At 45.6% G+C, this 23228-nt stretch overlaps 1 protein-coding gene across 5 annotated transcripts; it reads right to left on the bottom strand.

The window, feature by feature from the left end:
* Positions 1–1854: 1854 nt before the first annotated feature.
* Positions 1855–22750, bottom strand: SAP130 (Sin3A associated protein 130). Of its 5 annotated transcripts, none has more exons than XM_068145275.1 (21): positions 22668–22750; positions 21826–21943; positions 20705–20940; positions 19969–20127; positions 18927–19038; positions 17448–17572; positions 16598–16722; positions 15901–16051; positions 15612–15702; positions 15241–15345; positions 14101–14242; positions 13731–13852; positions 10922–11224; positions 9735–9912; positions 8401–8505; positions 7355–7719; positions 5282–5530; positions 4814–4939; positions 3803–3906; positions 2999–3112; positions 1855–2814 (listed from the first exon to the last, which is right to left on the bottom strand). In XM_068145275.1, the coding sequence occupies exons 2-21, from the start codon at positions 21935–21937 to the stop codon at positions 2656–2658; spliced, it is 3183 nt and encodes a 1060-aa protein (XP_068001376.1). In that variant the 5' UTR covers positions 21938–21943; positions 22668–22750; the 3' UTR covers positions 1855–2655. The 5 variants fall into 5 exon arrangements, with proteins under 5 accessions (XP_068001376.1, XP_068001378.1, XP_068001377.1 ...); XM_068145277.1 differs by having other exon boundaries at positions 5282–5527; XM_068145276.1 differs by having other exon boundaries at positions 9735–9909.
* Between the last annotated feature and the right edge of the window lie 478 nt (positions 22751–23228).

The raw sequence follows: 23228 nt of genomic DNA, 5'->3' as shown, positions 1-23228 counted from the left end.
TGTGGTTGCAAGGAGGGTGATAAAAAAAGCCCTAATTGCTGAGCAGGTTTTATTTAAAGTGAGGTGGATAATGGTATCTTTGTGGTACTGCCAGAAACCCAAGTGTGGCAACTGCAGCAGAACACAACCTACTTGTTCTGATATTTCTAACTGCATCTCAACCCCCGTGGGGCACTCAAGTCCATCCCTCCACCCACTCGACCCCACTCTTATTAGAAATACGGCAGAGAAGCAAGTCTTGCATGAGCAGCTTTAGGACAAGGAAAAAGAGAGGCTCAATATCCACTCTCAAAGAAGAGACTTCTCACAGCTGGTTTGGAGTAAAGCCTCTCTGCTGGGGGTTGCTGTAAAAGTCAGGGTGTTCCAGGTGCAGTTCTCAGTCTACAGCAAGTTATTTGATAGAGGAACACTGCAGCAAGACACTAATTTCCTTCTGAAGGCAGGCAAAACACTTGAGAAAACAGATATTACAGATCCCACTATAAGCACACCACACATTCATCCTTGGGAGACAAACTGGCATAGATCTTCAAGACTGTAACATGACATTCCTATACACTACTCCCCATCAAAGCATAAATAAGAGGCAAGAAAGCATCATCTGGAGAAATCCACTTGAATGTCACCTCTTACCTTGTCACATCTTACCTTCTCTTACAGAATCTGTACGGTTTCCATAGGACAAGACTTAGGTTACCACCAGCCTAAGGTTATGGAATTGCATGACCCTTTTAGTCTAGATAATATGACAGCTCCCACATAAAGGTCACTACAGGAGCCCTTCCAAAGAAGCCTACGAGAATAGCATGGAAGAAAGGAAGAAGTTTTTAACTTCTGGGGAGGAAGGTAGGAAAGGATTCTAAGGACTGCAGAATACCTCACCCTGTGGTGGCGATGCCTAGGATTTCATCCGAAAGCCCTTTGCCAATGATGCAATGAGCCTACAAAGGGCAACTTGATAGTGGTGTGAGAAGCTTTTGCAGAGTCTGCAGGGAGCTAAGCAGATTGGCAGTATTTGTGTTCTATTACCATGACAACATCAAACAAATACTTGAACACTTGTGTATGCCCTGTTACTGAAGCACAGGAAATACAAAGTGATGGCAGTTTGATGCCCAGCTTTTCACATCTTACCTTCTGCATTTTAGTTTGTCCTATGCCAGTCTTGCATTTCAACATACACATGGACACACATACACACACTCCTCCTGGGCTTGTAAAACTTGTAGGGGTATTTTAATGTTTTCTTTCTTCTAGCCAAGGAAATTAGCAAACAATTATAACTTTCCTATTACCATTGTACTAGAATTGTATCTTACAACAAAAGGTTTTATTCTAAAGAATAAAATCAAACTAACATGAAGATGAGACTGCCATCCAGGCAAATGTGAAGTAAGTTGGGTTTGGGTGTGTTAAACACAAGAATGACATGAATATATACATTCTGCTTACTTCTCCAGTTAAAAGATCAGAAAGAAGGAATTAAATACCAGTTTCCTCATCTAACTTCTGAAATGAACTCAGTTCTGAAAAAAGAAAGTCAAGATAACAGCCCTGAACTAGATGGGGAGGGGAAGAGAGGATTCTTAAAATAGAATCACCTCATGAAACTTAAGCTTCCTGCTAAGGAGACTAAAAATTAACTGATCCAGCAACCTGTCTAAGAATTAAGGTTAAATGCACAAATGCATCCTTAGGAGCTGAAACCCTAGTTGAATCATCCTTTGCTCCACAGCACAAGAGGCTACTTTCCACAATGCTGTTTCTTCTCTCCCAAGGCTTCTTTCAGGGTTTTACCTTGGTTCTGAGTTTATAGGATAACAAGGTTCAGTAGCATAAAGGCATACAAACCACTTGCATACAAAAACCTCCAAGTCCTTTATTCATGTTTTCAGAATGTATGTGGTACATACAATTAACGTTACACCAGCTACAGGAAGTCCTCTGTTGCAAGAGGTACTTCAAAACAAGTATCTGGAGCACCAGCACAGACACACACACACACACAGACACTACAAAGTCACTTTGAAATGATTTCCCCCCCCAGTTTTTTTAAGTTTTCTTTTTTTTTTAAAACTTTTAATTTCCTCTCTTTAACTTGACAGCCAGGACTTCTGAGCCATCAGAGATTCTGAACGTGGCAGATCTCCTAGTGCAGTGGCACTGGTTTAAGAAGGCTACTTCAGAAACTGGAAAGTCAGAAGAACAAGAACTGAATGGGGTAACTGAAAGCAGTGTCATTTTCAATGCTTTGAAGCATGGCTGCTGTCTGGGTCAATACCTGTATGTCAGCCTCCTCGTGTCCCCAGTAGAACCTCCTGCATTACACACCTTGGGCACATTTGGCCCTAAAAGCTGCAGAACAGGAGGAGAGTTCTGTCCACCACACATTGCAGCACTAGTTCAAATTAGTAGGCACTGACACATCAGGAGGGTTAAATAGATGGGACTGGAAAGACTTTAAAAAGGGATGAGCCTGAGAGAAACCTTTGTTCATTATGACAGATCAGTGACAATCCCTTCAGGTCATCAGGCTTCACATGTCCATCTGTTGCCATCTGTTCTCTAAACTCATCCTTTTTATTCAGATGCTCCGCTTAAAAGTAAACCGAAACTATGTGTATGTTCTCCATTTCCAGAGTCATTATTCTGGCTTTAGACCTTCTCCTTTCGCTTTAGTTTGGACACTTTCTTGACAGTTCCATTCTTGTTTAGAAGCTTCAAAACACGATCCTTGTGATCCAAGACCTTTAGCATGGAGTCTCGAGCCTCATTGATTTGATCCATCACAAGTTTACACCTCTGCATATTCCCCTGAAATGAAACATTGTTGTCATTGACAGCCTAAGCAACCACTGCCTTCTCCTGATGCCACTGGGAACACAGGAAGCCTACCTCTGATTTTTGTAAGCCAGCTTTAGCTATCCCTGACTGCAGTGAAGTGTGTTGTAATTAAGGGTAAGCAGCTTTGCTGGCTTGAGAGGCCACAAGAACCTACCTGGATCAGTTCATTGATTCGATGCAAGTCATCATCGGTCGCTGCCTTCTTCTTTGGAATGAGTCCCTCCTGCAGGGCAGTCAGTCTCTCATACACATCATGCTCCAGGTTTGTCTAAAAGACATTAGCACTTCATGAGAAGTTTCACTGCTAGGCCAGAAAACATTTGCCCACATTAAGAAAACTACACATAGAAGATGACAATCTGTTCCCCTCTCAACTGCTCATGTTAGTAATTCAGAAGATGGAGCCTCTGACAGAGCGTGGCACTATCAATTCTTACTAACGGCCCACTTACAGGATTGCTGCTCCACTTCTGAATAAACATGGATCCTAACCAGAACTGTTTCCCCTATTTCTCACAATACTATTCCAGGAATGCAGAGGTTTTGGGGAGTTTGGTGCTAGAATGCAGAGCACCTACCTCACCCCCAACCTGAAACAGAAGCATCCAGGAATGTGGATCAGTGCTGCCTCCTCAGATCAGCCGCACCATCCCAAACAGACGCTTCTTCAGACCTGTGCATCAGCAGGAGGGAGTTGCCAATTTTGATCATCTGTACAAAATACATCAGCTCTTATGTCTGGATCAAAATCAACACTCTTAAGTTTCCAAGCCACTTAAGCCACATTCCTGAGAAAGGGGAAAGCATGTCCCACTCCCTTTGGGCATGACACACCAGCTCCTCTATGGTATCCCAGTATCAGATGACCATGTAACTGAGTTTGTAAAAACAGCCTCCTGTCTCACACAAATCCATGATCCCCTGCCTCATAGGAATCCAGCAAGCCCCCTTCACCTACCAGCTGTAGTAGCTGTGCCGCACAGAGATGGACCTTCCACCCTTGAGCACGACAGGATACTCCCTTCTGGTTGGCAATGTCCTGTAGCATAGCCTTCTTCTCTTCTGTCACCAGGAAACACAAAGATATGTTACTCAAATTTCAGCAGGTCATCAGGCCTTTCTTCTCAAACAGAATCATTAACTGTAATCCTGCTCTCCACACATCCTAGGAAGTTAGAATGAGCAATGCTTTTAGTCAGAGGGGAAAACAGCTACCCATACATCACCTCTCCCACTGCTGCTCTTGCTTATCAACAAGAGGTTGTGTTTCTAGAACAATTATATTACATCCCATTTTTATCTCATTAAAAAATGTAGCACTTGGGGTGTTTCAAGTGGCCTGCATGACTAAGTAAAAGGTCCATCCTTTGTCACCAACATGTGAACTATTCCCTCCTTGATTTACACAGTGGTGAAAACCCAATCTGCTTTAAATGTCTAAGTACTAAGAAATTAAATAAATAATATGTAACTTCTTTCTTCTCTACTTTTCTCATCTTAGAATAAAATTCATCTTCAGAAGTCTGTTTGTTAGTTGACAAGACTATTTCCTCTAAATGGAGAATGTTTTTGATTTAACTGGCAAGTTTGTTAGGCAATAGGAAGATCAGAAAACTAAACCGAAGCATATCACCATAACACATCGTTGTTGCCAGAATTGCTTTCTGTTACCACTGTACATAAATAGATTGCTCAATAAACATGCGAGTTCTCTCATACAAAACTGTTTGTAGTGTCCTTCCCTTTTCTCTTTCATCTTCAGAGCGCAAGAAATTCAGGCAACATCTAGCTAATGAAAGTCATTAGCTCACTTATCAGCCCTTATTTTCCAAATTGCTATGAAAGCCTTTCTGTGAGATGGTTTATCAACACCAGCCAGCTGAGAATGCTGCTAAGCCACCCTTCACAGGCACACTGGAGTGGTTTACCCTGATGAACAAAGCTGCCAAGGCAGGAGCAGCAGACTGACCTTTCACCCGGACATCACTGTATCTCTGGAAGTGGTGGTAAGCAGCTTTCCAAGGGTTGCGGTAATGGCGGAGCAGCGTGATGGGCGGCCTGGGACGCACGGGGACGTATCTTACACCTTCCTCATCTAGAAGATGATCCAGGGAGAACTGTGTGATTATCAGTAAGTAGGTGAAAGTAGGAGATCAGCATGACACCGTAATTCCAGCAGAACGGTGAGCACTATCTCATGTAACATGATACTCTGTGTTGAGAAAGGTCATTCTCCATGTACATGGCTCTATATATAGTGGTAAGGAGTATAAATCTATCCATACTCTTTCACACTGTCTATGCTATAGATAGTGCTGAGGAAGAGATACTTGGATTCTGCATTACTTCTATTTAGGAAGCAGGAGAATGACAGAGCACCTTCTCTGAGAAACAAATGGAAAACAGACAGGAAAGAAGACATCAGAGATGCCATTACCTATGTACTCCTTTGGAGGAGACTTTCGCTTCTCTGCCTTCACTATCAAGCTTTTGGCAGTGGATTTCTCATCATCAGTGCTGTTTGTTTCCATCATGTCCCCTTCCTCTGTGGAGATGACGTGCTGCTGCTTACGGGGTTTCTTCCTTGGGGAGGCACCAGGTGGCAAATCACTCGGAGGCATTGAAAGGTTGTTGGCCAGCAATGCCAAAGATGGAGACACCGTACTTGTAGTCAAAGGAGGGACTGCTGAGAGGAAGGAAAGAAAAGAACCAAAACCATCAGCAGTGTAAAGGCAACACACTAACACTATTGGAACATTATCTCCAACAGCAGTTCCTGTTCCAGTGCATTGTGAGTAATGTGAAGCTCCATGTGTAGCACCTAAGTTCCACGTGCAGAGAGCCAGGTATTAAGCCAGCAGTAATTGCTAGGACAAGTCTAGATGCTAGCATCTCCAGTGTCTCATATGCAAAAGCATAAAAAATGAGAACAGAGACAACTGTTCCTCAGTTCCTTCATATTTAAAGCTTATGTTAGTTTAATGTTACAGGAAGAAATCCGTGCTAACGTCTGTCTTGTGCTGCTGTAAAGGAGTCTCTGTGTGCATCAGCACGGATCACAGTCAACAGCAAGCAAATCCCTTTCCTCCGGTAGCACAAGTAGAGAGTCATGCAATCCAGTCGGGACTGCAGCATTCTCCTTGCAAGAGTCCACTTGTACCTCCAAGCCAACAGCTCCTCATCAGCAGGCTGACGCAGTCTCCAGCACACCACTGAAGTCAGGCAGCAGAGTGGGAGGTATCTTGAAGGAACACTCCTTCATGTGCCATGGGAAAAGCCCAATCAGCCCTGATTAAGGCCACAGTGCAAAATACCCGGGATGGGATCTCTTCATGGTTTGGCATACCCATGATTACCAGCAAGAGACAAAAAATCCTGAAGAGCCAAATGCTATGTGCCTGTGCTCCAGAGGCACCTGTAGCAAGCAGCTCCTTCCATCACAGGACAACATATGGCTTTTAAGGGGAGGGACAAAACCAGTAACTAAACCACAACTCTGATTCTCATGCATGTAGGAGCATTCCTATCGTGTTGCTGCTGTATAGTGTCTGAGATCCTTAAGGGTCAGAATTTGCCGGTCATAGAACACCCACGACAAGATGGTCCTATGAAGTCCTGCTCCAGTCACTAATTCTTCACATACAAGAAAAGGCACTGGACGTGAACCTTAAGATTTGTGAATTAACTGAACTCACTCATCATATATTTGTGGTGCTGCTGAACACGTGTGTTTTAAGCAAGGAATTCACACTGACTCTTTGGAGTTGGTTCATTTGAACATGAACAAAGCAGTCATGAACATGGGATATTAGAGAGAAGGCAAAGAACCACAGAATCACAAAATGGTGGGGGGTCAGAAGGCACCTCTGGAGTCCAATCTCCTTGCTAAAGCAGGGTCACCTAGTGCAGGTTGCACATGAACACATCCAGGCAGGTTTTGAAACTCTCCAGAGAAGACTCCACAACCTCTCAGAGCAGCCTGGTCCAGTGCTCTGGCTCCCTCAAAAGACAGATTTTTTTTTCCTTGTGATTTAGGTGGAACTTCCTGTGTTCTGTCTGTATCCACTGGCCACTGTCCTGTCACTGTGCACAACTGAGAAGTGCCCAGCCCCATCCTCTTGAACTCCACCCTTTACCTATTGATCAGCATTGATAAGAGCACCCCTCAGTCTGCTCTCTCCAAGCTACAATACCCCAGGTCTCTCAGCCTCTCCAAGTGAGAGAGATGCTCCGGTCCCCTAACACTTTTGTGGCCCTCTGTTGGACCCTCTCCAGTAGTTCCAGTAGTCTCTCTTGAGCTGGAGAGCCCAGAAGTGGACCCAATACACCAGATGTGGCCTCACTAGGGCAAAGGAGAGGGGGAAGAGAAGAATTTAATGAGGCATTAAGGCACATGGCAACGCTTTGACTGATGCTCTGTTCCACCATGAAAGAGGTGCAAGATGAAAGAGTTGAAATCCTCCTAATTTCTCTACTGTGTCTCAACAAAAAAAGCAGCAGGACCACTTACCAGATACTGGCCGCATTATGTCCATAGGCTCCACTTCCTCTTTGATTTTTATCTCTGGTACTGCAGGACCGAGCACAGCTGACAGAGCACCACTCATGGTTGATGGAGGAGCAGGTGCTGCCACAATTGTGGTAGAGGTTGGTGGAGCAGCTGGGACAGCTCCTGGAATGGTGGACAGTGCTGCTGCAGGCTGCGAGGTGGGACTGGCTGCTGCAATGATTGTTGGAATGGCAGAGGGAGGCTGCTGCTGGGAGGTAGGGGGGACTGCAATGGTAGGCTGCTCGCTGCCTTGGCTGGGCACTGCTTCCATAGACACAGTGACTGGAGTGGCCATAGACACATGAATTTCAGGTTTTGGCTTGGCACTGTAACACAAAAAAAGCAAAATAAGCTGAAGTTAACTCCACCTCAGTCATGGCTACCTAGTACAATGTGGATTCAGACTGTCCAGTTTTTCCTGCACCCACAAGTGCTCCTGAGACAGGTGTTACATCATCTCAGTTACATTTCCTCCTCCACTCCCTTTCTAATCCTTTGTATTTATTATAGGTGCTATTTTCTTCCCATAACAGATTCCAGGTAACTTCAAAATACTTGTGAAAGGATCAAGATAATTTCACAATGCAGACATGAGGAACTTTTACCCAAAGCTGTGCTGCCCCCATCCCCTGTTTGCAGGAGCTCCCACTGTAGCTAAGTTATAAAATAAACTGTAAAGCCATTGAAATCCACTGAAGCAGGGCAGAAGCTCCATCTACCTTTCTTCAGCATTGACTTCCATGCACCACAGAAAACAACATTTGAGGCTCATCCTTCACAAGAGCAGAGATTTGTTTGTTTCTCTAAAAGCTCAAAACCACATCTTTTGAAGGACCTCAGCTTCACAACAGCAGAACTAGCCAAGTGTTCAACGTTGTCACACCGACAAGTTCAAAATAGATTAAGTTTCCAAAAGGAAAGGGAAACACTCCAATAGCCAAAGAATATGAAAATCAAACATACAATGAAGCTATTGCAATGCAGTTGGCTGTTTCCTGAAGTCTTACCCAGCAGGCCTTGGTGATCCAGATGTGCTTCGCATGGTGCTCTCGACGCGTGTGCTTGTTACTTCAGGTGGCTGAGGTGGAATTAAGCTTTTCCGAACTGCCAGCCTGTAAGAGACAGAGATCTCATATTCCCACCTCCCTGATGCAGAGTGAAACACCACTGAGGGCAAGGGCCCAAACCAGAACAGGAGTTACAGCTGCATCATTGCACTGTCTTCAGCACAACTGATTTGCTACAGTCTCCGTTTTCAAATCAGATGTTAGATTTTCTCTGCAGATAAAAGATTAGTTGCTCTGGCCTAGTCTCACCCCCTTTTAGGGTTTCTCCATGAATGTCAGCTTTACTTTTATCCTGCCAGTCAGAGCATCTTGCTGAGACTGCCTGGCTCCAACAGTAGACAAAGGGAGGTCTGGCCATGCCACTGTCCTCTGCTGCTATTTCAAGACTGAGCAAATCATCTGGAACTAAACAGCGCTCAGACAGGGATCTGCTTCGTTTAGTTGGACTGGAGTGTGTCAAAGCCTGACTCCAAAACCTCAGGCCCTGAAAGTGGACACAGGGTTGAATACAGGAATGTATTTTTCAGAGACTAGTCAGTCTCCTATGGGGCTGCAAGTCAGACTGTTGTCCGGTATAATCAACCTCTCAAAGAGAAGCCTTCTTTAGTGATCTACCTCTGCTTCTTTCATTTCTGTTTCAGTTTTACAGGCTGCAGCTCCTCTGCCTTAGAGAAAAGGTTTCCACCCAAATAAGAAAACAGGCAATTTTAATCTCATAGGACACATCCATTCCAAATATTTTCCTTTGTTACTGGGAGGAAATTCATTGTTAATTCTAAAGCTGTCTCTTGCCTCTTTATTCAGGCATTTAAAATTAGACAGACATAAAATATTTTAAGAGTTTAAGTTACTCCCTCCCTTTTTCCTAATCAGCTTTCACAGCAGGGTACTAATCTTATCCTTTCTACTCATCCACATATTCTTCCAAGAAAAGCACTGAAGACAAAGCATAGAATTCTTATTTTAGTAGATGATGAATTCTTTGTTTTTATTAAATTAAGCAAGAAAGCCTCAAATCCACTTTCCCTTGAAAGGTCACTTTCAAAAGCTAGGACACAAACCGTCCCTCTTATTGTAGTACTGACAGCAAGAGAAAACTATATCCTACCCTGGGGGAGGAAAAGCAGCACATGTCACAGATCAGCAGGTTACTCATAACCACTGCTGACTGAATAACCTGCTAGAACTTTTCTTATCTCCACTGAAATGATTCCTCTTAGTCAGGCTAGACCACACAGAAGGGTCATTCTCATGTCATCTTCAATTCTACTCACCCATCTGTGGTTGGCTTCTTCCGGAGGATGCTTGGGCGCGGGGAAGAGCCCTGGGCTGGTGCGCTGGCACTGGCACTCTGGCTATGGGTTTGCACAACCGTGGTTGCTGCAGAAGCCGTGTTGAATGTGTTGCTAATAGGATTGGCAACAATGGTGGCTCCATCTGCCAAGACTACTGCTGGGAGAGACGGACATTGATGCAGCAGAGAGAAGAACAGATAGAGAGGGGGAAAAAGCAGCAGTTACTTGAGGAACTCCATGACAAAGCAGGTATTTGCAGAGCACATGGTGTCCACATTCCCCGGACTCCCTCAGTCTTTGCAGTGGTTTCAGGCTATTTTGTAAGCAATATACCTTTGCTACAAGCAATCTGATCACTGACGCTTCTGCAGGGAAGATGGAAACTACCTCCCTCCTAACAACTGCTGCTAGGGAAATAATCTTTTCCAGAAGAAATAGAAAACACAGAAATCACTAGAGAGATCTCCAACACAAACAGGTCAACAGAGCAACACTCCTGGTTGAGTCTGCGTGGCAATACATGCCACATGTAAGCAAGCACCATAAGCTATGTTTATGTTCTGACCTTCTGCCAAGGCTTGTTTGGCCCACAAACTGACCAGAGCATTCGAGCAGTCAGGAAGCTACCATGCAATATGTCTGCCAGCCTTGCAACAACACATTCTCTTGGCTGCCATCTCCCATTTCTTAAGTACATTGTTGGGGTTTCCTCAGACCAAAGACTTTTAATGACAGGTGATTTCTATCACAGTCAGATCAGGTTACCAGCTGTGGAAGCTACCTAGCTGTATTTTCATTGCTACTGTGCTCTAATGTGTAGCTGGAACAGTTTGGAGAACATGATTTACTTGTAAATGGCTCTTCCCAGAAGGCCTTACTGAAGAGGATTGTTTAAATGCAGGCATTACCATTTTTCTTCCACTGAAGTAACCTATTCCATGCTACCCACCCACTCCACCCAGTACACTTAACCAAAATAAATAAAATTAAGGGATAGGTAGAAAATATGTGCTGGGAGAATGTGTATGAATGTATGTGGAGTCTACAAGAAGATCATGAGCCAAAGAAAGAAAGAAAGAAAAAAATCCAGATTAGTGAGACAGAAGTTCCACTGCTCATTGTTCCATTGCTGGGTCCAAAGGAGGGACTTTGCTAGTTGCTCCTACCTGAAGTCTTGGTGTCAGCTTGTGGCTGCTGAGCGCTGATTGGTGCAGGCTGCAGTCCCTGTGTGCCAATTGGTGCAGCAGGGTGGAGTCCTTGTGTCCCAATTGGTGCTGGCTGAATACCCTGGGCACTGATTGGTGCTGGCTGGATTCCCTGCGTGCTGATTGGTGCTGGCTGGATGCCCTGGATGTGACGGGCATGGGATGCATCAACAGTCATCAACTGCATGGGATTGAGGTGGACAGTGGAGGCCACTCCAACACCAGTCTGAGCTGTGATGGCGGAGTTGGGCGCCTGGGCTGAAACTGGGAGCAGAACACAGACACCTTGTCAGACCTACCTCATAGGTTACCTTGGTTCCCCTAGCACCTCTCACTCAAATACTTCCTTTCAAAGACTATTTTGCTTTGAAAAATTCATTTGCCAGCCCACTCACTGCTGCACTAAATTTGAGTGGAGAGGCCATACTGTCTGCCAGAAGAATTAAACATTACTGTATTTCCGTTCCCTTTTTCAAACTGCAACAGATCAGATTTACTTCTACTACTAAGTAGATTCAGATTCCATATCTGCATCCAGCTTCCAGTCTCAGACAGCTCTGCACCGTTTCTGCTCACTATCCAGCACTCACAATGCTTCTAAGTACCAACACTTGGCATTTTCCATGCTTCTTTAAAAACAACCCCAAAACATCATGACAAAAAATCAGAAGCCTAAGCCATTTATTTACTCTTTCCACAGAGCTTGTCATTACATTAAGTAAAAATCTCCAAACCTTTGACTGTACAAAACCAAGCAGAAAATGCAGAGACTCAAGTATTAGTACCTTAAAACAGGGCTATCTTCCTTATCCCCTTTCCCCACCCACATAATCAAAGAAGGTTTTCCTTAGTGCAAGTGGACAATCCGTCCTGGAGTTGAGTACAATCTTATCTGGTGCAGAACAGGACTTGCAATTACAGGCTGGATTCCATGGCTCAAACAAACAAAATATTTATGTAGCAGAAAATTGTTGCCAATTCCATCTTTCCAGATCCACTGTACAGTGTACTACACTTCTCCCAGCATACTAAACAATGATGTTAGATTCACTGCAGATCTTGGAGCTCCTGATGTCCTTTACAAAACAGTACCACCACTTATGCAGCCACACACAGAAAGCAAGTGAAAACTTGCCAACAATGGACTTGCTTGCTAACAATAGAGAGGTCTCTCACCGCAGAACAAGCTCGTTTTGTCATTGTCACAGGATTTCTATCAAGCTCTTGTGCTGACAAGACACTAAAATCAGCTGTCAGAAACCTGGAATCTGTGACCAGGTTCCTGAAAACGGCTTCCGTATAAAGTATGGCACATTAATTCTCTTAGTGGAACATCTTACGGGAAACACTCTCAATGCAGAACTTTCTATCTAACAAAGTCTTTTCAGAAGACTATACAAAACACAACCAGCTCTTGGAAAGCCAAAGCTAACATTCTTGACAAAAAACCTGCATTAACTCTCCTTATCTCAGTGATCTTTTTAAACACCACCTCTGTGCTTTTACCACAGCTCCCACATGGCTGTGCTCAGCAGAGGTATGAATCCCTTCTGATACCCCGAATCCTCTGCTTTATGTTGTCACCAGTTACTGACATGATTAGCACATTCACTGATGCTTCATGTCAGTTTAACAAGCAGTATGTCTGTCAATGAGGTCCTGCTGAACAATCTATATCTGCCTTTAAAGAAAATTATCATTAGCCTAACATCACCCAGGCATGCTGCTGGAACTGGAATTCCAGTCATGTTCTATCAGAGGGTCTGTAACCACAGCTGTCAACACCAGGTACCACCACTCAACTGCACGTTGTCCTTGAAAACCTTCATGCAGAGTGCAGGAAGGTAAAAAAGCTCATCCATTGCTTTTGTGAGACATTTAATCATCCTAAAGTCCACCTCAAATCTTAACATGACTTACAGTCAAGACTTGCAACTTTTCAGTAGAATTTCAGTGACAGAAATAAGAAGCCCCAGTAACTCAGTGCCCTGTGTGTACTTTCCCATTCAGCAAATGGCCTTTGCCACCTACAAGGCCTTCCATATCCCCTCTATACTGCTCCTGGGTAGCATGCTGCCAGCAGACACAGGTATTCCATGACAATCCAAACCATGCATGTTCCTGTTTGGCCTGTGGACACGATCCCATTACAGAGAACAGTCCTCAAGCACTCAGTAATGTAAAAATGCTCCAAATTTTATCACAAAATGACCTCTGTTTGGGTAGAATACTACGGCTCACATTACACACCTTTTACAGTCTACAAATTACTGCAGCAGTTCAGACATGTTAATTGCTCCATCCTCCCAAACAAAACACTACTGCAAAAGTGTGGAATGCAGCTTATTTTTAACATTTTTGGTTCTGGTTTCTCTCCCAAACTGTACACTCATGGGCAAAGAGATCAAAAGGGGCCTGTCCAAACATCAGGGAATGAAGATGTGCAAGGTCACTGGTTTGAAGGAGTTGAATTGTTCTGATGTGTAAAATCAAAACCTTCTCCTCAGAGAGATGCAAACCCTTGAATATCAAATGTGGAACTTCTGAGAAAAAAAAAACCTATTATTAGTTGTATTTAGTAGGCCTCTGACATAGTACAATACTCCTTGTGCGTGAGTTCCCCTGAGCCAACAAGCCACCAAAGGGCTCTTGTGACCAATTGTTAGAATCAAGCACAAAAGCCTCTTAGCTTCTCCTATCACTGAGGTATGTATGTAAGCTGACATCTGAACAAAGTGTCAAAGATAGGCTGCCCCCAGACTGTTCTTACCTGGATACTGGCGAATGGTGGACACAGAGCTGGTGATGGGAGTATAGGTGTGTGCAGTCAAAGGATAGGCAGAGGGTGGGTATGTTGGTAAGAAATACTGGAACTGGACAGGCACTGACTGCCTACAGGTGTCAAAGAGAGCAAGTATTACACACAGCTATTCAACAGTTCACCATTAATCCCTGCCTTGGGGCCACTCCTGAGTTTTGCAATCTTATCTGTCATAAGCTATCAGGTGTCTCAACTATTGTGATGAATTCAAAACTACCAAATCCCCAACTCCCTCCTCCAGCTTTTCAGACCACAGGATTTCCAGCCTGTCACTCAAAACCCACTCACACTCTCATTGACAGAGCTGCTATTTCCTCACCTGTTGTCATTTCTGGTTTCCATTGCTACTGGGTTGGGAGATGCCCGGTGACTAGAGAGGGGTATGAGACTACTCCTCTCTGCTGTGTAGTCAGACTGGATCCGGGGAGAAGTATGTGTGATTTGCTGAGGAACCACTTTAGCTGCATAAAGACAAACATGTCATCAACCAACAGTCAAAGTTGGTAATCCCTGCAATGGCACCAATACCACTCCCTTCCCCCTTAGCCCAAACAAAACCACCCCAACCCCAAATTTCCTATCCAGTGAAGACAGGTTTCCAGAAAAGTCAGAAAGAACAAGGGAAGCAAAGCATTTTTCATCAATTACTACCATAAGTGATGGATATTATAAATGTGTATAGAAATTATACTTGCTATCAGAGTAAGTTACTCCAGTGTTCAAAATAATATTTAGGGTTTTTTTTTTTTAGAATCAACCAAATCCTTCCTGCTGTCAAGACCTTATTTACCCCAGTTCACAAAATAGAACTTGACAGAGATCAACGGAAGTAAGATCAAAGCAGGCAAGTATGCATAGAAGCTAAGAAAACATATACAAAAGCTTTACAGAAAACATCAGTGTATGGAAATCTAACTTCATTCCTTGGAAATTTATAGTAGTGAATGAGAATACAAGACTTTGAAACAACAAGAAGGAGGTCAGCAGGAAAGCAGAGATAAAGAGAAGTATGTGCAGTTCTGTAGGAAACATCTCAAGCAGATTGCCCAATCAGACAAATAAAGTTCCCTACTGTTAGACTCCAGTGCTTTACCTCCAAAATCAGACTGAACAAGACTATATCTAATGCCTCAAGAAGCACAGGAAGAAGCTTATAAAATCAACTAATGAAAGTCATTCTATCACTAAGCAGTTACAATTTCTAGCTGCAGACTCTGAAATGACAGAAGGCCCAGATTTGTCTAAAAATTAAATTAATGAGCAGTTTTATTACTTACTCCTAGAACATTTCTTTCTTTCTGGTATTAAAAAAGTCATGCCACAGCAGACCTGTCAACTGGTTTCTCCCAGCCTGAGCTGCTTTTCTTCCCCCTCCTTAATTTGCCAATATGCACAAAATTACTAGCATAAGGAATCAAAACATCAGTTACACACTCCTCTTAACACTGAAATCACTCACCAACTGGGATGTTTGAGGTCGTGACAGCTGTAGCATGGGAAGAATGGGAAGGCATTGTCATGGTGACAATGGTGCTTGTAGGCGCTTGGGTGTGAGACACAGAACCTAAAGGAAAAGAAAATCAAACATAGAAGATCTTTCTACAGAGCCCTGTCTCACCAGTCCATCTATTTCCAAACAGAGAGGGCAAAAAATCCAACCTAGACAACCTCCCTAAAGAGCCCACTAAGTCTTCTCATGCACTTCCAAATGCAATCTTCACCATAAATGAAGAATTCATCAACAGTAAATTGGCTCTGTCTTTAAGGGGGAAACTCAACAAAAGCAAGCAACAAAACCCACTCCCTACAACAGGCATTGTGAACACTCACCAGCTGTGGTTGCTGAAGCAATGGTATTTGTTGCCAAAATAGGTGCCACCGTTGCTGCTGCCACTGGAGTACCAGTACTGAAAATAGTTTTCTATGAAAGTAAAAGAAAACCTTCAAGTAAAGATGAGTACTTTAAAAACATGTATTTAGTATGCAATCCTGTTGCACTGACTAAAGAACATGGATTTCTAACCTAACACTAACTCCTTTCCCAAACCTTAGCCCTCAATATATAAGCAAAAGAGACATCTAGAAGAAGCAAGAGGATTTTTTCCTTCTTGCAGTTTACCTGAGCCATGGTGTGGAGCTGTGGCTTCTGTGCTCCTATGGCTGGGTGAGAGGGCAGAGTAATCCGAGTCGCTGTGTCCCTGGGCTGTGCAGGCCGCTGGATACTAATAGCTGCAGAAGGTGGGTGCTGCTGAATAGACAGGGTGGGTCGACTGCAGGGAAAGAAAAATTATCATGGAGATGACCGTGTGGCTACTCAATAGGAGGTACAATGCAAGGACACACAGCAGTGGTATCAAGTACATGGTAAAGCAGCATAAGAAATGTGAACTACACTGCTCTGTCCTCATCTGTCCTACATACCCAACGAGGAGGGCAAACTTATCAATAGCTCCTATTGGTTCATAAAAGAAGCGTTGTCAGGGATACTTTTCAACATTCACATATCATTTTTCACTGTCTTCATTAAAATGATGGGCCAACTAGCCACAGGTTCCTGCAACAGAAATTCTGCTTTCCAGGAAGTAGGACTTCCAAATGGATTCATTAAGGTCTTTCCTTAATCCAGCCACAGTGTAATCTCTGAAGTTCACCTTCAGAGGAATTTTTATTTACAGAACTGGAAGCAGTGGCACTGTGCAAGCATTGCTATTTTTGTAAAACATAATCCTCTAGATGTGGAATGATCAGCTCTGCACAAGAATGCTTCCCCTTCCCCCTGTGACATCAGAGCACTCCAGATTTCAAAGTGTCTTTACCTGAGGGTTGACTCTGTAGCATGTGCTGCCGTTGTAGTTATAACAGGGGACTGAGCTCTTGTGGCTGAGACAGTTGCCACCACAGCAGGAGGAATAGCGCTCGAAGTTGTCACAGGAGGACGAGACTGTACAAACAAATCAAAGAGACACATTCAGAGAATGAATTCTGCTGCTCAGAGCATAACTACGAACTACTTGGCTAACACTGGTCTTCCTACATATCATCAGTTTTAGGACTCTGAGGCATTTCCAGACTTTTCAGATTGGCCTGCAACCCCCTAAGCAGATCTATCCTTTTTTCAGGATCCCCCTGAAGGTCTTAAGAAAAAAGCTAAAGGTCAGTTCTCTCCAGAATAAAAAGAAACCCTGATCCAAGCATATCAGAATTCCAACAGAAAATGCAAATTTCTTTAACCCCTTAACATTCAACACTAGCACAATTACAGGGAGATGGTACCCACAATCTTCTCCCTGTATGTGTACCGATGCATAGTAAAAGGAGATTTTCAGAATTCTACATCAATAAGCATACTTAGGAATATACACAAACATATCACACCAGACCTTTCAGATCTTAAAACTTGAGTCTATTTGAACTAAACCTTCTTCCCAGTTTGGAGTCAGGCAAAAACCCAATTTCTGCCACCAAGACCACAAAGAAAATAAAACCACAGGACTTGTACAACAATTTCACTATTTGCTATTGGGAACTGGTACTGAAGAAGCAGAACTGGAAGAGAGCCAAGAGTCGCCTCAAGCCAGTAAATACATAATTACAGCTTATATATGGCAAGTGTCAGGAAGGACTTGGAGCTGGTAGGCTCTGCAGAGCTGCCTGGCTGCTACCTGCCTGGATTGGCTGATGAATGATGTGCTGAACTGCTGGCTGAGCTGTAGCTGCATTTGGCAACTGTGAAGCTGGTCTCAGGACTGTAGTTACTTTAGAGCTGGACATCACTGCAGCAGCCGCTGCACCTGGGGAAAAAACCAAGTGTGTTAAAATACCCAGCACCCAAATGGCTCCAGCATGACTGCAGAGACAGACCGACACTGGCTGGTATACATTTCAGTTTTAATGTATTTCAAAGGTGTCAGCACATATGCAAGCTGGCAAAGCTTGCAACAAACACACATAAGATTCACCAAAGTATGTGGGGAAGGGCAGGTATTGTTTTGAATGACCTGGCTTTATTGATACTTCTCATTCCCCTGTTTTAACCTTACACTGTGAATCCAATCTTTTTTTATTGCAAGCTATGGAAGTCAGTAGAAATAATTCACTCTGATTACTGGGGTAATATGTAAATAAGTCACCTGACAGCTAGCATAAGCTCACTGCATCTGATGGCTTTCAGAAGGAACATACACATGCAATAGAACAAAACCTAACAAAACCCTTGAAACAATTTGATAGATCAGGCTGCAAAGCTTTTGTAGACGACCATAACCAAAATTACAACCTCAGAAGTTCACATTTAAACTAAGTAAAAAAAGAGCAGGAAGGAAAAAGGAAATATGTACTAAATCATATTACACAGTTTGTGGCAGCTGTCCCACAAAAATCAAGAGAACAGCATTACATGCCAATTCAGCTACAAAGACAGCTGCAGAGACCTCCCACTTGCTCTAGTAAAAGATCAGGTCTTTTCTTCAATGACTGAGTAACATTTTTATTTCCTTTCATCCTAAAAGTAAGTGTACTATGAATTCAGATCAGTTTGAAGTTGAACTAGAAACTTAACCCAAGCTTTTGACAGTAAATCTGCAGTCAGCAATCAGCCAGGCTGTATTGAGCCCAGGGCTTCTCTGGAGGAGCCAATCTGTTTTGTAAGCCATAGCAACCAAAACCCTGGGAGACAAGAACCTGTAGTTGTCACCAACACTGAACTCAAGGGTAAATGCAAATGCACAGCATATGATGTATTAGCACATACAAAGCACACAAGCGATCCTGTGACAGCTGGGTACTACAATATGCCTCCCAACTGCTCAGGTGCCACTGTCACTGCTGAGCAACATTTGCTACCATTTTGCAGGATAGGCCAGTCTAAACCAGTACATATTCTTCCTTAAAGCATTCACTGCTTTCACAGCATAGAACTGGAACAGAACTGGAATCTGGCATCTGCCAACATTTTAGACACTGTCACACCACCCTGCCCTAAATGGCTGAAGGCAACATAATTCCTAACAGGCACCTATTTAGCAGCTTCAAGAGCTAAAGTATTTGCAGTGTTAGCAGCAAGGACAACTGTAGAGAGGAAGGCTAGATGCACCTTGCCTGAGAGGCTGTGAACAGAAGGTGGGGACAGCACAGCTAGATCTTTACCTCGGGGTAGGTGTGAAGCTCCAATGTGTAGTGGAGGCCCAGGAGCACTACTTCTGATGATAGACATCTGCACGTTGGTAGCCATGATGTGATGCAAGTTACTAGGATGTCCCTGCAGAGCGTAAGAAATAACAAAACCCAAAATGAACTATGAGCTGTTTTAGCAAGAATTAACAGCCACATTATTACCTAAGACCCAGAAGACAGCAAAGAGTTGTAGAAAGTCACCCAGATACCAACCAGAGATAGGCTTTTTGACACCAGTGATATTCATACCACCCCTCCAGTAAAATCCAGAGAATGGTAGAAACTTGGCAAATGCTGAAACAAATTAACCTTATTTGCTTATAATTCCAGACTTTCCTGAGGTATTACCACTATAAAAATCCACCAAAACTGCTTGGCCAGCCTCAAACCCACCTAAAGGCATTTTAAATCAAAACCCTAAGACTTCAGAGGTTTAGTGATGAGTGTTCTGGCAAGCTAGTTCCAAATCATAAGGACTGGCTCTGCAATCAAGTTAGAGGGGGAAAAAAAAAACCACAACAATGTTCTAAAGCATTATCTACACCTCCTCCCCTCAAATGCTGTCACTAGTCACACTCCAAACAAGTCTCCTGATCTGCTCCCAGGAAAGCTGAAGAACACTGCAGCTATGAATCCCTTGTTTACACAAGAAATTCTCCCAAGGACACTGAAACAGCAGGAGCTTTTAAGGAAAGACTCAGCTCCATAGTATCTTTAATGCAGGCCTGCTATCAGAGCCTCACTGTGCTACATCAGTTGGGCAATTACAACAAATCAGCAGCTTTCTAAAGAGCTAGGGATAACTGAGTCTGAGGTTTCAAGCTCTAAGCAGAACTGATTCAACACCCAGCGGCTGCTGACTGCGGAAGCCTGCTCTAGCTCTGTTCCCTCCTGCTGCAAGAGCCCACCTCAGTTGTACCAATATTAGCACTCACCTGACCATGCAGTGAGACCTGGAAAACAAAAAGCAAACACAACCCCCCCAAAAAAAAAACAACCAACAAACAAACCTGACCTGTTGCCCACTGATTGTTGCCACAGGAATTGTTGGAGCCTGTGGTATGCTGCTTTCCATGGTCACAGTAACTTGCCCAGGAACCTTTGTGGGAGCCGACAGAGTGGAGGGTGGAGCAGGAGCAATGGGCCGGCTGGGCATGGTGGGCTTCAAGGGAGGCTAGGAGGAATACAAAGACAGAAATGTGGGCAATCCCAAATGACAGCTGAATGTTGAATCAGAAACCATTTTTGGGGGTCAAATCCTGGGAAGACAGTGCAAGGGTAAGCACGGTTAAGTATTTGAGGAGAAAGGATATTGGTCATTCAGAGCTATTCCATTTTCATTCGGGACAAAGAAGGGGCACCTGTTTACACTGCAAATGTGCAGTTTCTAACACAGGCTGAGCCACGAGCAGAACCCATTAGTGCTATGGTATTCACCTAAACAGGGAGTGTTAACAGTTACTTTGGTAGTCTCATCCACTCCTGCAGAGAAAAGGGAAGATTCCAGAAACTGATAAAAACGCTCTTCTCTTAAACAAACACCCCCCCAATGCTGTGATACTACAAAATTCTCAGTGTATTGTATGGAAGAGCTAAACCCATGAGGCAGCATACAGCCAGTAGAAGCACACATGAAAAGCTTTAAGGAGCAAAAGCAGGTAAGTTTTTGGTGTAACTTAATTTTGCTCAACACTCTATCCCATGGCATGGACTGCACTTTTTCCCATATGAATCACAACCATCCTTGTTACCTTCATAAGTCCATCTGAAAAGGAAAGTGGCACAGCTGGAGTCAAATGCGCTGGTGGTGCTGTCACTGTCACTGGAGTACCAGATTGGACAGGGTGGTGCTGTGTCAACATCTGAACCTGTGGATAAGGACGAACCACCACCGGTTCCTGCTTTTCTTCTCGAGGTTGTATAGATGCACCAGGGCCGATGTGCTCTCTAGGAGCAACTTCTGAGTCACGACTAGATTCATCACTCACTAATGAAAAAGAGAAACAGGGAACTCTGAGGAGAAAGGTAAAAGAGTTGAACAAGTTTGCATTGGTCACCCACCAGATCAGAGATGTGATGTCAGGGACAGTTTAAATCAATACATTTGCCTTCACGATTAAGCGTATTCCAGTGATGAAAACCCTAAGAACTCTGGCACCACTTCTGGTGGCTCCCCTCAGAACTACAACTGATGGGGCCTGTAATGGTGGGCAACCTGCAGTCATCTCCAAAAAGTCTACCTAAACAACCTTCCCAGCCAAAGATTGACTCATCTTTCTTTCAATTACTTCAGTAATTACCAGAAAATCCCCCATCAAACAAGTGCTATTAAGAGTGCTATGTATGTGACTACCAAGCTGAAAAATAAACATAAAACCTCCGGGAAAATGAAGCTGCTGCTGTTGCCCCAGTGGCCTCTGGTAGCCTGCTGAAAACCTGTTACCTCGGTAGGGACAGCACTAGCTCGTATCAAGGCTGCCAGCCCATTCTGAGCTACGTGAAATGTTCTTCTCCTATTCTCATCACTTCTGCTGAGAACATGCAGATGAGCTGAGGGCGCAAGCAGCCGAGCAAACATGCTTTAGAAAACCAAAAGAAACAACGCTGCCCCGACGTCGCTTTTCAGAGTCGGCAACTAATTTCCTTTTCACCTTGTGGCAGCTTTCGGGCTGGCTGCCACACGCCGTTGCGGCCGCTTCGCTCGTCCTGCCCAGCACACAGTGCCACCCCATCCCCACACACCGCCCGAGACCACTGGAGAAGCCAAGGGAGAGAAGAATGGGACACACGGTGTGGGCGGAGACACCCTGGCGCGGACGCCGGCGGAGACCGGCGCAGGGCGCGCCTCCCGCGGGGCCAGAAGCCCGCTTACCTGTGGTGGCGGGGGCGATGAGCCCGGCGGAGCCACTGGTAGGGATGGGCGGAGCCGCTGGTCCCAGGCCGGCGGGCGGCGCGCCTGATCGGGGAAACTGCTGCGAGCTCATGTCCGCCTGCGGGCACCGCCGACCGTTACGCTGCGTCACAGTACGTCACGCTACCGGCGACCCTCCCCTCCCGCCCCTCGCTGAGGGAGACGGCACCCCCTGCAGGCACCGCCCCCCGCTGCCGGCCCGCTCATTGGGCGCGACGCTAGCAGCGCTGCCAACCCTACGCCAATGCCTGCGCGACACCCTGGCCCCAGCCAATCCAGCGCAGGCCGCCACAGCCAGTGAGGAGCGACCGTGCTAATGACCTCGCGAGGCGGCAAGCCAATAGCAAGGAGGACAACGCTGGCCAATGAAGGGCGACCGTAGTGCCCGGACCCGCCCAGCCGTGCCGCCGTGAGGGGCCGCAGGGCCCGGATGTTCCCGGGAGCGCAGCGGTGGCCGGTGCTGCCTCTGCCCACACCGAGTGTGGCCTGCAGCGCCCGAGAGCTCGGCCCCGCCCTGCCTTTTTCAACCCTGTTTTCCTCTGTCCTGTCCTGCTGCCGTTGCTTCCCGCTCTTCCTCCCCCATCCTGCAGGGCTCCACCCCTTCCCTCTCGTTTCCTCTCTTCTCGCTGCTGCTTCAGCTATTCGCCCTGCTCCGCGGCGCTGTCGCCAGGAGCGGGCTCCCCTCGCCGCCGTCGCACACTGAAGCAGCGGGCGGCGCCGCCTCCCCACTCGCAGCCCGTTCTCCGGAGCTGCCCTCGACCCCGAGGACTAGGCAGTGACGAGCGCGCTGCCTGCGGTGATACCTGTGCCCGGGGCGCCCCCGCGGCAGCCGTCGCTGAGCCGCCACCGCCGAGAACCGAGCTCCGCTTCCGCCGCCTCAGCTGCCCACGGCGGATTGGCCTCAGCCAGCCCCACCCACCCCAGCGTCCCTCCTCCTCATTGGCTGCGGAGGCCCTGCCCCGCCGGCTGCCGGGAGGTGTAGTCCACGAGCAACCCCCTGAATAAGGAAATCTCGCGAGACGCTGCAGGGGCAGTGCCTGGCCTGGGCGTGTTATTGGTCGGAAGCGGTACGGTTTCCTGGGAAACGCGATTTGGGCGGGGCCAAACCATAGCCATGCCCCCTGGCGGCGGCTGCGGGAGCAGCGACAGGCGGCATATAGCTGCCGCGGGACTGGGCCCGCCCCCACTGACAGCTGTGCCTAACCACCCCGGGGCTGAGCCCTCACCCCTGGACAGATCTGGACACACGGCCAATCCCACGGCTTCACCACCCGCTCCTTCTGCCAAGCAAACCCCGCCCTGTGACTCTCCTGTTGTCCCATCGGCCCTGCCCAGCGGCCCCCAGGGGTCGGGGCTCCTTCCAC

The sequence above is a fragment of the Melanerpes formicivorus genome, unplaced genomic scaffold, assembly GCF_026170545.1.
Source record: "Melanerpes formicivorus ecotype bairdi unplaced genomic scaffold, bMelFor1.0.p_v2 SCAF_12, whole genome shotgun sequence".
Classification (NCBI taxonomy): Eukaryota; Metazoa; Chordata; class Aves; order Piciformes; family Picidae; genus Melanerpes; species Melanerpes formicivorus.
Note: the sequence above shows the minus strand (reverse complement) of the source record. Positions and strands in the feature narration are given on the sequence as shown.